General features: G+C 36.8%; 1 protein-coding gene across 2 annotated transcripts in view; it reads right to left on the bottom strand.

Moving 5' to 3' along the window:
* The window catches only part of PRKD1 (protein kinase D1), a 134,460-nt gene that overhangs the window by 37,503 nt on the left and 83,911 nt on the right, over positions 1-13,046 (bottom strand). Inside the window, exons 3-5 of one of the 2 annotated variants that reach the window (XM_063332325.1) lie at positions 5,958-6,089; positions 5,065-5,225; positions 2,603-2,626 (exon numbers count right to left, since the gene is read on the bottom strand). In XM_063332325.1, the coding sequence (XP_063188395.1) occupies positions 2,603-2,626; positions 5,065-5,225; positions 5,958-6,089 (317 nt within the window). The remainder of the gene's footprint in view (positions 1-2,602; positions 2,627-5,064; positions 5,226-5,957; positions 6,090-13,046) is intronic. The other variant, XM_063332326.1, reaches the window with a different exon arrangement.

Genomic DNA, 13,046 nt, shown 5'->3' with positions numbered 1-13,046 from the left:
GGAAATTACATTTTCTAATAGTTTTTGTTGAGTTGCTTTTTACCTTTAATATGTTTTAATATCTCAAATAACGGTACAAAACCAAGAAAACTAAAAAAATTATACCTAAAAGATTGTGGAATTAACTTAAATTCCTTTTTAAGTATTTAATTTTCAGTGTCAGATTCATTGAGTTCTTGATTCTCAGTTCTGCTCAGTGCATGAACCTCGACTCACCTGGCAAATCTGGCACTAAATCAATGTAAACATTACTTAGGACTGGTTTAGTTCACAGCCTACATCTCACACTTTTATTAATTCTAAACAACATTTAGATTTTGGACCTAGCCAAATTTCCGGGGGCATTCCCCAAAATAGCATAGGGGTTTTCATTGAACAAGTGAGCACACTGAAAATAAGTTCCCATAGGACAGACAGGAATGTACACTGTACATCACTGCAGCGTGGCAGGATAACTTGAGGGTGACAAGAATAGACCATAACTATGAGGGGGTATTAAGAGTTAACTTGAGTGTCTTTCTTCAAGAAGAAATACTGCTTTTGCCTCTGAGAATCTTCAGTCTAATGAACTGTACTCTAGCCATTAGAAAAAGGACTCCTACTAATTACAACTGGCTTAAGGCACGAAGCTGCTCTCAGCTGCAGCACCCTACCTCTTCTTTAACCCTTCCCCCCTCAAGGGCTCCTTTTTTCCAGTCCAGTGAGTTGGGGAGGCATACAAGGCTCTATAAGGACTGGGAAAAGGAAATGCGTCTTCTGTCTAAGTGTGGAAAACGAAGGCTTGGTAGAGTGGGAATTTTTAAGTCACTGGAAACGAGGATTCCTTATCTCAGTGGAATAAGAAAAAAGAACAGCTGTATTAAGAGCTGAGTGTAAGGGAAGAAAGAAAATGGCCATCTACAACTCAAGACAATTCCCACTCAGACACTCTACTGTCCTAGTTCTGCAAAATCATTCTTCTATATATAGCTGAGAAGCCTCGAGCCAGCTCTGCTGATAACAAATCTACAGAGGCAGGCAACACCTGGTGCTGTGTATTCTGTAATACATAAATCATCTTTTTAACTAAAATTATTTAAAATTATTTAGTAAAATATAATTCCTGATTCTTCATCAAAAAGCAAAGATAATATGTAAGTAACTCCAATATTCCACTTACCTGTGCCCTGTAAGACACAGCATTCCTATTTTAAATGCAAAGCTCAGCTAGGCTTTTTCTGAGAAATCACTTCGAATGTGTCTATAGGATTGCCTTAACACATCAACACTCATTGCTTCTAGAAGAATGAATAGAGCTTACCAAAATAATGGCAACATATATAAAAATACAGAGAAATAAACTTCTGTTGTGTCATATAAACGTGTTTTAAAGCAAAAATATAGACAGTTAACATATTTGTTTTCTTTTTAAAAAACAAACACAATTTTGTTTTTCCTCCAAATACGTCTATTTGTTTTCATTACTACTTTTAATCACTGTTCGTTTAGCGTAATCCACCACCATCGAGACTGATGGATTTACCAGTTTTCAGATAGCTCATACTTAGAATAAAACTATCTTAGATATTACAAAAAAACTGTTCTATGTATGCTTGTTTGTATTGTTTTATGGGTATTCTGTGGAGTTGTAATTCTGGGGCACATTACAATATTTAGGGACACTAGAATAAGAATATATGTGGTTTAGGAAGAAATAAAGTTGGGGTTTTTTTTAAGAGATAAGACTGGCCATGATAATCTTCATGTCAGTGTAACAAAATATTCCTCAGATTAACTATGCAGTATTTCTAAAAAGGAGAACATTTGCAAACCCTGCTCTTCTCTGGCTCCATCTCAAATACATGCTGCAAGGGAAAGATGCCAACATTTCATAGTTTCAAAAACTTTTGAAACTTTAAACAAGAAACAAACCTATTTGGAAAATCCATATTGAAAGCCAAAGTGGACAACCTTTGACATGAAGTACCCATTAAAAATAAAAAAAAAAAACAAAAGTTTTCTCATTCAGACTTTATACTCTTTTTATATATAGCTGTAACTTAGCTGTACACTGCTCATGTCTATTTCCACAGAAATACAGAATCCTTGGCTGCTTTTTTTAATGAAACAATATTCTGGAAAAAAAGCTACTACACCGCATTATGGTATTAGAAGTTTATTGCTGGTGAGCACTTAAAGGCCAGGTTTGTTCAGCTTAAAATAAAATGTTTACTTTCTACATTACTCCAGCAAATTCCCAACGTTCTGAGAGTGAAGTTAAAAATTTCTTCCCATGTGTTACTACCAGTAAAAAAGGGCTTCAGTCCAACAAATGACTTCTATCATGCCTAAGAAATGGAAAAGCCACTTTTGTATCAAAATATTTTAATGTTAGCTAATTTTACTGTTTAATGTAAGAATTATGACCTTCCCTTTGGAATCCGGACTTCGGAGTTTTGCACTGAATATACTCTTTCTAAAAGAAAAATAGATGCTTTTGAGTTCTAAAGATCATAAAATCTAATCTGATTAAATTCCTGCATTTCTTCGTGTTGACACTGATAATCATAAAAGAGCATGTTCCTGCTATCAGGGTAGGGAATACAGCAAATACAGTACATACCTCATAGCCAGGGCTGACAGGAGACTGAGAAAGGAAGTTGGAAAGAAGAAAAAACAGAACAAAGAATTAAGGGGGGGAAAAGACAGAAAATAATGTTACTTTTAGAAGCAAGCATGAATATCTGATTATTTTATATTTTCATTCTTTGTTATAGAATACAATGCAAAAGAATTGCATTTGAGCTAAGGCAGGTAAAAATCTGGGTTACACAGCATCCTCCTAGTTCTACGTGGCTTTAGCATTTCTGTTTGCTGAGTTATACGCTACTGAGTTAAGAATCAAAAAAAGGATATTGCCCAGATTTTATTCTTTGGAGGCAGATTTTTAAAGCTGCACTTAAATGTAGCCTCCAGTCAATTTCCAGCTCAAATGAAATGCTTTATTGGCAAATGAAAACATTTATACCCAAACCGAAACTGTGTCTGGGTGTAGTGGTTCCCTATGAAACAATAATTAAAGTACCCTTTGCAGGATTCCACAGTATCCTGTCTCAAAGATTTTTCGAATGCCAAAATTTCATAATTTAGGGCATAACTTCTTCACTTTGTAAGTGGCATTTTTCCAGAAGCCAGACTGACAAGCTAAATTTAACACTGTGACCTAAAGTTGGCTTCTTTCTGGTCCACACAACATGTAGAAAAAAGGTTCTGAAATTATAACTTGGTTAATAATTGCATCTATGAAGGATCTCCAGGAACCCTTCCTCTCCCAACTGCTCTGACTCTGCATAGTAAATAGGGGTAGAAATAACATTTATTTTAGTCCTATTTAAAGAATTGTCAGATATCTGATCGAATACAGTGTTCACAAACCGAGGTTATGTTTTGTTACCAGTGATTCAAGTGCTACACCAATACTAGTAACAAATGATACGATTTTGTGAACAAGGATGATGTTTATTAGTATATTCCCATAGACCGTAAAAAATGAAACACATTCCAAAGTGCATGCTTTGATTGGTACCGCAGTATAAACTGCTATAAAACTTATCTCACAACTAGTGCAGAAGAATGGAGTCCAAAGGACAGATCTGATACAGGAGAACTGACACCTTACGCACACTTAAAAAAAAACGGGGGGAAAAAAAAAAGTTGAAACACATTCAATGCAAAAAACCCAAAACAAAAAAAAGACATACAGAAGCCATATGTGACAGCACAGTATTTATAGAGAGTATACCAGGACGCTCACTCATACAGTTTTTTAACCAAAATTCAAGAAACAATTCAGAATTAGGACCAGCCTTCCTCAAAATTTTCTGCCTTGGTCTGAATAAGTCAGCCTTTCTGAAACAACCTACTGAGAATTACGAATAATCTATCAAGATTTGTTTCTGCAGTTTTTGCAGAACTTAAGCACCTTACTCATTTATGCAGCTTTTCAATTAAAAATACAGATTCATAATGTTAACGTTAATTTCCAAGTAGCTTTAGGCTAATGATAATTAGTAGCATAAGTACATAATTATGGTTCGTAGATGGTACTGCATATAACACCAAGTCTACATCATTTGCAATAGTGTCCTTTTAGTATGTCAAGTTTAATAAGTTTAATATTCTAATTGGGAGGAAAACATGATAATTGTTGTGTGTACTTATAAATTCTTTCCTCTCTTTTAAACCTTAAGGTTTTCAAAACTTTCACTTAGGAGTGGATTCATTTACACACAGTGTAAATTCTTAAGTATTCAAGTATATTATGACCATGAGTGTTAAAAGGAACAAATATGCCAAAGATAAAAAATAAATATCATTCTAACTTACTCCAGTCATTACATTTTGTTCTCAGAAGAGTTGTTTTCATGATGGAAAAATACAATATTAATGCATATACAAGTATATTTACGTGTGCCTCTGTTATACTGTATATCTACATATACATCTACACGGGTATATACAGATATATACTTATATTCACTGCAAAGATCTGTTGAAGGAAATAATGGAGATTTTTCCTACTTTCTTCTGAAGACTTAGAAATATGCTAAATACACAGGCCCCAACTAATTAAGTATAGCCTTGACAGTGGCAGATATTCAGTTTGATACTGTGGTGTTTGGGTCACAGTGCTCTCCTGAGGGCAAATCTTTCCTGTATTATAAACCAATGGATATAATGGTCTGATACAGAAGAAATTCAACTTCTAGTTCCAGAGACGACATCCTCCAAGACGCAACTACTCAAATTAGCATGGGTGTCAGGTTTAGACCTTCAAAATAACCTAATTCTTGACAAAGGGAGGAGACTCCTGGGAGTGTCAGAAGTGACACATACCTTAAACCCACATACCTTAAGCTGGTGACCTCCCTTTTACGTCAAGATGCCTTTTCAGCAACACTTGATGATTGACATACCACCCCCTCCTCTGTAGTCTGTAACAGGCAAATCCAGATTGTGTAGCACTAAACATCATTGTTTCTTATCAGCAACACCCATGGCCTCTATAGCTAGGAGATCTCATACCAGAAGGGCTTCATCCGGCACGCTGGGCGAGGGCTCTGCAGAAACCGTCCGAACCGTGCTGAGTCCTGTTAGGGAAACATTTGACAGGCGCCTTTTCCGTACACCGCTGCAGTTGTTAGGGATTTTAAACGCACATCTCTTATGGTAATTCAGACCGCATCCTGAAAAGAGAAATTTAAAACCATCTGATTGAAGTTTATTACTGGAAAAAGCAAAGAACTTGGTTTTCTGTTAAAAAACAGCAGGGGTTCAAAAAACACCACCCTTGTTTTTCATTAAGCCTTTTTCCTCTAACTCGGCTGGTTTAGTTCCTATATTCTAGAATATTTTAGAAAGATATTGTTATGAGCTCTGAAGAGTTGTATCTATAAGCAGTGTTTTTTCTTTGATTTTTCAAAAATCTACGGTCTCGATGTGCAAGAAATTTTTGTGATCCGCATTTGGGAGGTAAGGAAGTCTTTCACTGGATGTGGCACTGGATACAGTCTGACAGGAGTGAAATCACTGTGGCAAAATGAGAAAAAAATAGTACAAGTTCATATGGGCTGACAGTAATTTCAGTTAAATGATCTGAATTAATGTGATATTGCATTAGATATAGGCCCAGGCTCATAAGGCAAGTGTAAGACACAGAAAACCTTTTCTTAAAAATACATATGGGCCAATTATTCTGCACTTTGGGTTACAGAGCTGTATCTAGGAGGCCTCGGAGCAGTCAAAAGGATTAGTTCATTAATCAGTTAATTATTTTGACAGTTCTTACTGTCTCTACCTACTGTAATTTTTTTCCTGATGCCTAGCCAATTTAAAAGCAGCATCAGAGACAATACGCGTAAGTGGAATGGATGGGTCTCTTCCCGAGACTGAAAAAATCCCACCTCACTGCAGCTTACCTTCGCATTTGAGCCCCTGACGCACCAGCCCCCACAGCATTTCTCCGCAATGGTCACAGAAGGCTGGCGCTCGATACGAATGCACAAAGAGAGCATGCGGCCGGATTTGAAAGTCTTCAAATGTAGCAGAAGCTGCAACAGGAAGATCATTCAGGGAATGAGCAAAATTAGTGACATAACTAATACGCTTCGTTTACGTGGTAATTCATCACAGAACAAAGGAAAACACCTTTTTGGTCATTGTGATGATGAACTTTCAATTTTGTATTGGTGGTTATACTGTATTTTGAAGATAAAAAGATTTATGACATACCATCAAACAATGGTATATCATATAAAATGACCACCGGAAAAAGAATAAAACTGATTTTACAAACTTGCAGCAATAACTTCTCTGATAATATTTATCCAATAAAACACAGGAGGATAATAGCATGTCAAATATTTATCAGAAACTGGCAGAGTTCAATCAAATGTTGTAAATTTTCCAACATTCTCTTTTAGAGACTGTAAAGGTCTACATACAAAAGATAAACTGAATACATCCAGTAAAGAAACATATGGGTTTTTTTTAGACAAGTAAAGAAAAATGTATCAAAAATGGGCCATTTCAGGTGACCACTTGGTATATCGTATTCAGCAGCCTGTGTTGGTATCAGTGAACTGATCGCTCAAATTGTAAATATACATCAGAGTTTAAAAAGAAAACACCCAATCATCAGCAAAGACAAAAACCTTGCAGAGCAGTCTGGAAGACTCCTCTACATTTCCCTTGCAACTAGCGTTAACAGTTGTAAAAGTTACAGGGGCTAGTTAAAGGCACCAGTGTAAACTATAAAAATAAACAATGACATTTTTAAGAACTATTTAGTATACAGAGGCAGCCAGTACCACATTCGATTTTAAAATATACTTTAATGAAATATTTTCTTTTTCTTATTAAATATGCTAAACTTGTATCAGACGGTCTCAGGAAAAATACTATCTGTCAAATGTTATTAAACATTAAGCACATATGCAAAAATTTTATCTCCTTCAAGATGATTAGGGGACTGGAACACCTCTCTTATGAAGAAAGGCTGAGGGACTTGGGTCTCTTCAGCCTGGAAAAGAGAAGACTGAGGGGGGATCTTGTCAATGCTTATAAATACTTGAAGGGTGGGTGTCAGGAGGATGGGGCCAGGCTCTTTTCAGTGATGCCCAGTGACAGGACAAGAGGTAATGGGCACAAACTTGAGCATAGGAAGTTCCACCTAAACATGAGGAGGAACTTCTTTACTTTGAGGGTGGCAGAGCCCTGGCACAGGCTGCCCAGAGAGGTGGTGGAATCTCTGTCTCTGTAGACATTCCAAACCCGCCTGGACGCGTTCCTGTGCAGCCTGCTCTAGGTGACCCTGCTCTGGCAGGGGGTTGGACTAGATGATCTCCAGAGGTCCCTTCCAACCCCGACCATTCTGCGATTCTGTGATTCAAACTGCCATTTAAACAAGTGATTTACGTTTGTGCTTACTCTTTGCAGATAACAGTATGAATGAACCAGGTATGGAGCCACTTTACATAGAAAAGCTTTGTCTCTCAACAGAAATACTTTCCTGATTTGCAATTGAGAGGAAAGAAAACTTTTTTTTTTTTAATGGTTCAGTTCAAATGAATTCCTAACAGATTCAAATACCCTTAGTCTCTGGCTTGTTCTTTGTGTATTAGTGAAAAGAGGACCAAAAATCTACATACCAATCAAGAAAACACTTTTAACTAATTAGAGCAGAGTACCAATAAAGACCTATGCCCTGGACTCAGTTCCTTCTGTGCACAAAACTGCTACTTTTAGGAAAAACTTTTCCAACAATGTCTACAGAAAAACATGTTTCTAATCTCAACCAATTTCCATTCTAGGAATCTTTTAACAGAGATATTTGGAATACCATCACAAAAGTAGGATCCAATGATATCAAACCTTTTTTTAATGTTTATTAAAACAATCCACATCACCTAACAGTCTGTTTAATTCAGGATTCCATTTTCTTTCCCCAGAATTATTCTGTTCCTAGTTTTCATAACAAGCCATGTTAAAAAGCTTACTTAATTCATAAAATTAGGACTTCATAAAACAGTTAGAACATCCCGAACCTGAAATAAGAGAGTTTTATATTTATTTAACAATGTTAGGCCAGCCATTTTTTTCAGACTCGAGGGCTTCCAAACACATAAGGATACTTGTTCAAGTGTGTTATTTTTCTAATTTTTTTCCAGTCTACAGCAGTCAAGTGCACTAATGTTAAGGCAATGCTCACTCTGTACTGGTAATGCCGTCCTTGCTATACTAGAAAACACAACTCATCAGAACACATTTTAGATGTTGAACAGAATTCTTGTGATTTTACCTTGGATAGGACTTATCGGCTTCCAGCAGAACTGCAACGTACACTTCTTTGCTATTGTCTCTAGTTTAAATTTGCACATAACAAATATAAAACCAAAAAGCTCACTAAAACAAGATTCTCAGTGAGCATGCATTTCTCCCCAAGGGAGAAGACAAGGAAATACACTACTGTAAGACCCTCAGACATGATAGCCATGAATTTTGATAACACGTGAATTTTAGAGATGCAAGCTTTTTGTTTATAAAAATACACTTTCCTGAGGTTATTTCTAAAAGCACACAAGTAATAATCAAAGCACTATTAAAATATGAGTGATGTGTAAAATAAAAATAGTGTAAGTCTCAATGTAGCAAAGGACTTAAGTATGTATATAAGTTTATGCCTATTTCCCTGAATATCTACCTAAAGTTAGGCATGTATTCAAACTCTATTTTAAGTAACTGACGTTTGCTAAATTGGAGATTGGAGAGGAGTTTTACATGGATATGCTGGGTGGCTTTTCAAATAGTACAAACAGTGCAGCAAGAACACAACTAAGCTTAGAAAAAGCAGTAACTTCAATTTAGCTTAGTAATGTAGATAATGGATTAAAAATTCTTTACTCTACCTTAATATCAAAATACCAGGTTTTGTAAAAAGTAAATATCAATATCTCTGTAGAATCAAATCTGACAGTAAGACCTCCCAAAAGCAGTTTTGCCTTAGGGATTTGGTCATTTAGCTCTCTTCCTGTGTCCTGAATTCAGTTCCATCTGAAGCTGTTAAGTGAATGGAAAATACTTTGTTGTTGAGTGTCACCCTCTCAACTCCATTTTTGGTGTACTGGTCTCTTCCCACCCCCCACCGCCTCTTCACAAATGGTGAAGAAATAATTGATATCCTTTCCGTTAAAGCTGTAACTGAACCTTCTGGTCTCCCTGCAAATTAATTAATAGGTTATCATGGCTCATGATCTTGTAGGCAAAAAAAGTAATTTAGAAATAACTTTATTATATCTTTTCTTTAGTTCACGTTACAAATATACGTGATATTAAATAAATACCACTCTTAGCAGTAATAATGTTAATACAATTTTAGGGAGACAGAAATCAAATACAAAGAAACCTCCCAAAGTACTGAACTTGAAGTTGTACCACTTACGATAAACACACATGCAGTATTACATATTTAGGGTTTTTTTTATTTAGACATCCTTCAATTTAAATGTCCTTAAAATTTCTTGTACAGTACACATTGCAAAGCAGAGATGACCAAATTTCAAAGAAATTTCCTTTCAATGGAAGCTTAAATTGCTCCAATTAACTGCTTAAGCATTTAATTGATTACTAAATTAACATTGGTATTTTTTTCCTTGACAGAGAAGTAATTGTCTGAGCTGAATTACAGCTGGATTTAAATAACTCTGCAGCAGGTTAAGCTGCTGTTTTCATGGCGAACTCACCCTCCTGTATCTGTCATATCTGCCGCAACAGCAAGTATGTAATGGAGTTAAAACTCAGCAGGGATGAGTTGACTGGCAAAACTGTTCACCTACCATGAACTCTGAGAACACCTGAACTATATTTCTGTAATGATAAGGAGCAGGAGCTAGAAATGAAAGGTCTGCCTGACCCGAAGGGTCCTGAAAGTTATGGTTAGGAGCTCCAGAAGCCAAAGACAAAGCAAAGAAAGACAGGAAACAGTTTCAGAGATTGTTAGATCCTACCTTTGTACAAGGTTTTGGGGCTGGAATACAAGAAAGCGCAGACCAACATCCCAAAAAATCACTAACAGGGGACTTACTCTACAGCATAAAGATACTCTTAGGCACTATCCATAGAGAAGGTCAGCAACAAATTGAACTTACCAACAAACTTACTAGATGAGGAACACCAATCTGTTGGTTGAAAAAGTAACCGAGGCAAGTTCTAGGATGTTTCCATCATTATCAAAAAAAGATACCAACGGTAAAGATAAGCGGTGATAAATAACATTCTTATTCTACATTTCAACCCTCCTGGCTGAATAACTGGAACTTATCATATCATTTTACATAATGGTATGTTAAAAAGACCATATCATTTTATACCGACATGATAAATGCTCAAAAATAAGAGGCAGGGAGGAAAAATGCATTTTATTTTGAGAAAGCTTTAAATTTGCCAACCACTGCAGAACACAGCAGTAAGAGGAATACAAAACATCATCCTTTCTCCTTCTTTTCAAACTGTTTTGGCAATGTTCCACTCTGTTGAAAGGCATGGAAGTGTTTTGGAATTTAATTTTTAAGGTAAAAAGAGTGTTTTTACAGGCTTCAGATTTACGTGTTCTCATCAGGCCCTGCAGACAGCATTCTGTTTTCTTGTCTCATGAAATGATGTTATTTCAGAATACTATTCACTGAAACTAGTGTGACATTAGGATTTGATCTGCAAGAACTATGTTAACCAGCAAAGTTACACAAATCTTTAATCTATATAAACATGGATAATTTGTATTTCTTGTTCTGCCACCTGTATGGCATAGTTGACTTTCTATGGCTAAACCTAGCACGGCTTAGATTTTCAGATCATGCAATTCCAGAAGCAGTCATATATGAATTAGGTTCTGCTTTTAAACTTCTTTCACCATCTTGTAATTTGTAACTTTTTAAAACTGCACATCTAGAAAGGCTTTCATATAGCTACTAACAATCAAAGTTTTAACTTTCAGAATAATCCTGTGTTATTCACTGAAAAAATGAGAGCCCTGGTGATGAAGAGAAAGATATGTATACTTTTTTCAAATTAAATGGAGACCTTTCTTACTAACGAAAAAACTTCTGTCATGTCAGCCTGCCCTTGCGCTTTGATGGAGCACTGATGCTGCAAAGGCAACTTTCTGGCCGTATGTAAAATGGTGCAGTAAAAAAAGAAGTAAGTTCCAAATATGCCTACAACCGTATCCTGAAAAACTTACTACTCTGCAGAAAAGTCTGCAATATTACGTTCTTAATATTATACTGTTACACTGCTAACTCTCAGGCTAACTTGTCATCATCTATTTAAGCATTCCTAGTATCACCAAAACACAGACATTGAAACTACAACAGTTTTGACAAGACTATTTCATCAAGTCTGTTAATGACTTGGCTGTTAATGGCTAGTACTCCTTGTTCTGGGCTCAGGAGCAGATCTATCAGTCAGCACAGCTGGAAATGAGAACAAGAAGCCATTGCAACTCACAGAGGCAAGGTCCTGCTTTCAGAAAGAGGCAAATAATTTACTGATTGTTTTGAGTTCCAAGTCCAAAAGGGCTTTGAACTATTAGCAGAGGTGAAATCCTGCTATTACGAGCAACAGAGCTTCACGTAATGGGAGCTGTCAGCTAGCATCCATGCCTCTCGTAGCATAAGAAACCACCAACCACACGATCAGCGGTATCTTGCAGACATTCTCCTGCTACCCTCTCCCATTTGGAATGCCTTTAAGAGTAGTGTATCCCGATGACTTCCCGCAGGCACTCGTAACTGAGCCCTTCCCTAGAAGAACTACTGGCATTCATCACTTAAAAAATAAATATAACATACCGTATACATTATTCCTCTTCAAGCACTGATTAAACCATAACAATTAATGAGCGTATACACAATTTTACTGAGCTAAGAGAAAGGAAAACATTTTATTCTTTTCACTGTTCCATCCTGGTAATCAAAATCAGCCTGAGTTTTCAGAGTTCCATCAGTCATCAGAGCTAGTTCATACAAACCAAAGATTTGATCTCTGATCTCCATCTTGAAATGTGATTTAAAAATCACATTAAGATTATCAGGACCTTATATGTAATAGAAATTACAACTTCCTAAAATCTAGACATGTACAGATTTATAATCACTCTGGCTCTTTTTTCTGCTCTGAAATAAGGAAACTTAGATATGGCAAATTTGGATTTAATGAGCTTTTTGGATATGTATGTGAATATTACAGCACTCTAAATTTTACATGCAGGAAAATCTTTCTAATTCAGTAAGTTTTGTTTTGGTTTCCTTACCTGTTATTGATTTATCCCAATGTCTTAGGTGAAAAATGGCTTAAATGATGAATGCTAACAGTTGGCAGGTAAATCTCTGGAGAAGGCAGGGATGGAGGTGGAGATAAATTTTCAGAACTGAATTCTGAACTCTCAAGCAGAAGCCTGCTACTTCCTAACTGCAACTGGTACAGGCTAGTTGCAATTTTTCGTAACACCCAGACTAAGCAAAAGTGGCATGCCCTCAATCCACCAGTGACAGAGAGACAGGAAACTGAACCACAAGGCCAATCACACGTTGTGCTTCTGCACATGGACGATTTAGATTGGAAACACCGTGAGCTTGGGGGTCTAGAAAGAAGAGGAGGTGGAAAAGAAAGGTCCCCAAAAAGCAGCAGTCATCTCAGACAGAAGAAGGGGGGCTGGAAAGATGAAGGTGAAGATCCTGCTTAGAAGTAACATGGTGGAAGTGGGGGGAAGAATCCAGAGATCAGAGAGATGGAGGCCAGGGGACGTCCATGCATTTTGGTCGATGACGCCCATGACTGGAGGCTGCAAGCAGTGGCACAGCAGGAACAAACATGACTTTGTGCCCAGCGGTTCAGTTCTGGAGCCACCAACAGAAGATGGACATGAATCTGTTGGAGAGGGTCCAGAGGAGGGCCACGAAGATGATCAGAGGGCTGGAGCACCTCTGCTATGAAGGCAGGCTGAGAAAGTT

Source organism: Chroicocephalus ridibundus, chromosome 4 (assembly GCF_963924245.1).
Source record: "Chroicocephalus ridibundus chromosome 4, bChrRid1.1, whole genome shotgun sequence".
Lineage (NCBI taxonomy): Eukaryota > Metazoa > Chordata > Aves > Charadriiformes > Laridae > Chroicocephalus > Chroicocephalus ridibundus.
The sequence above is the reverse complement of the archived record's forward strand: the minus strand, read 5'-3'. Positions and strand labels throughout refer to the sequence as shown.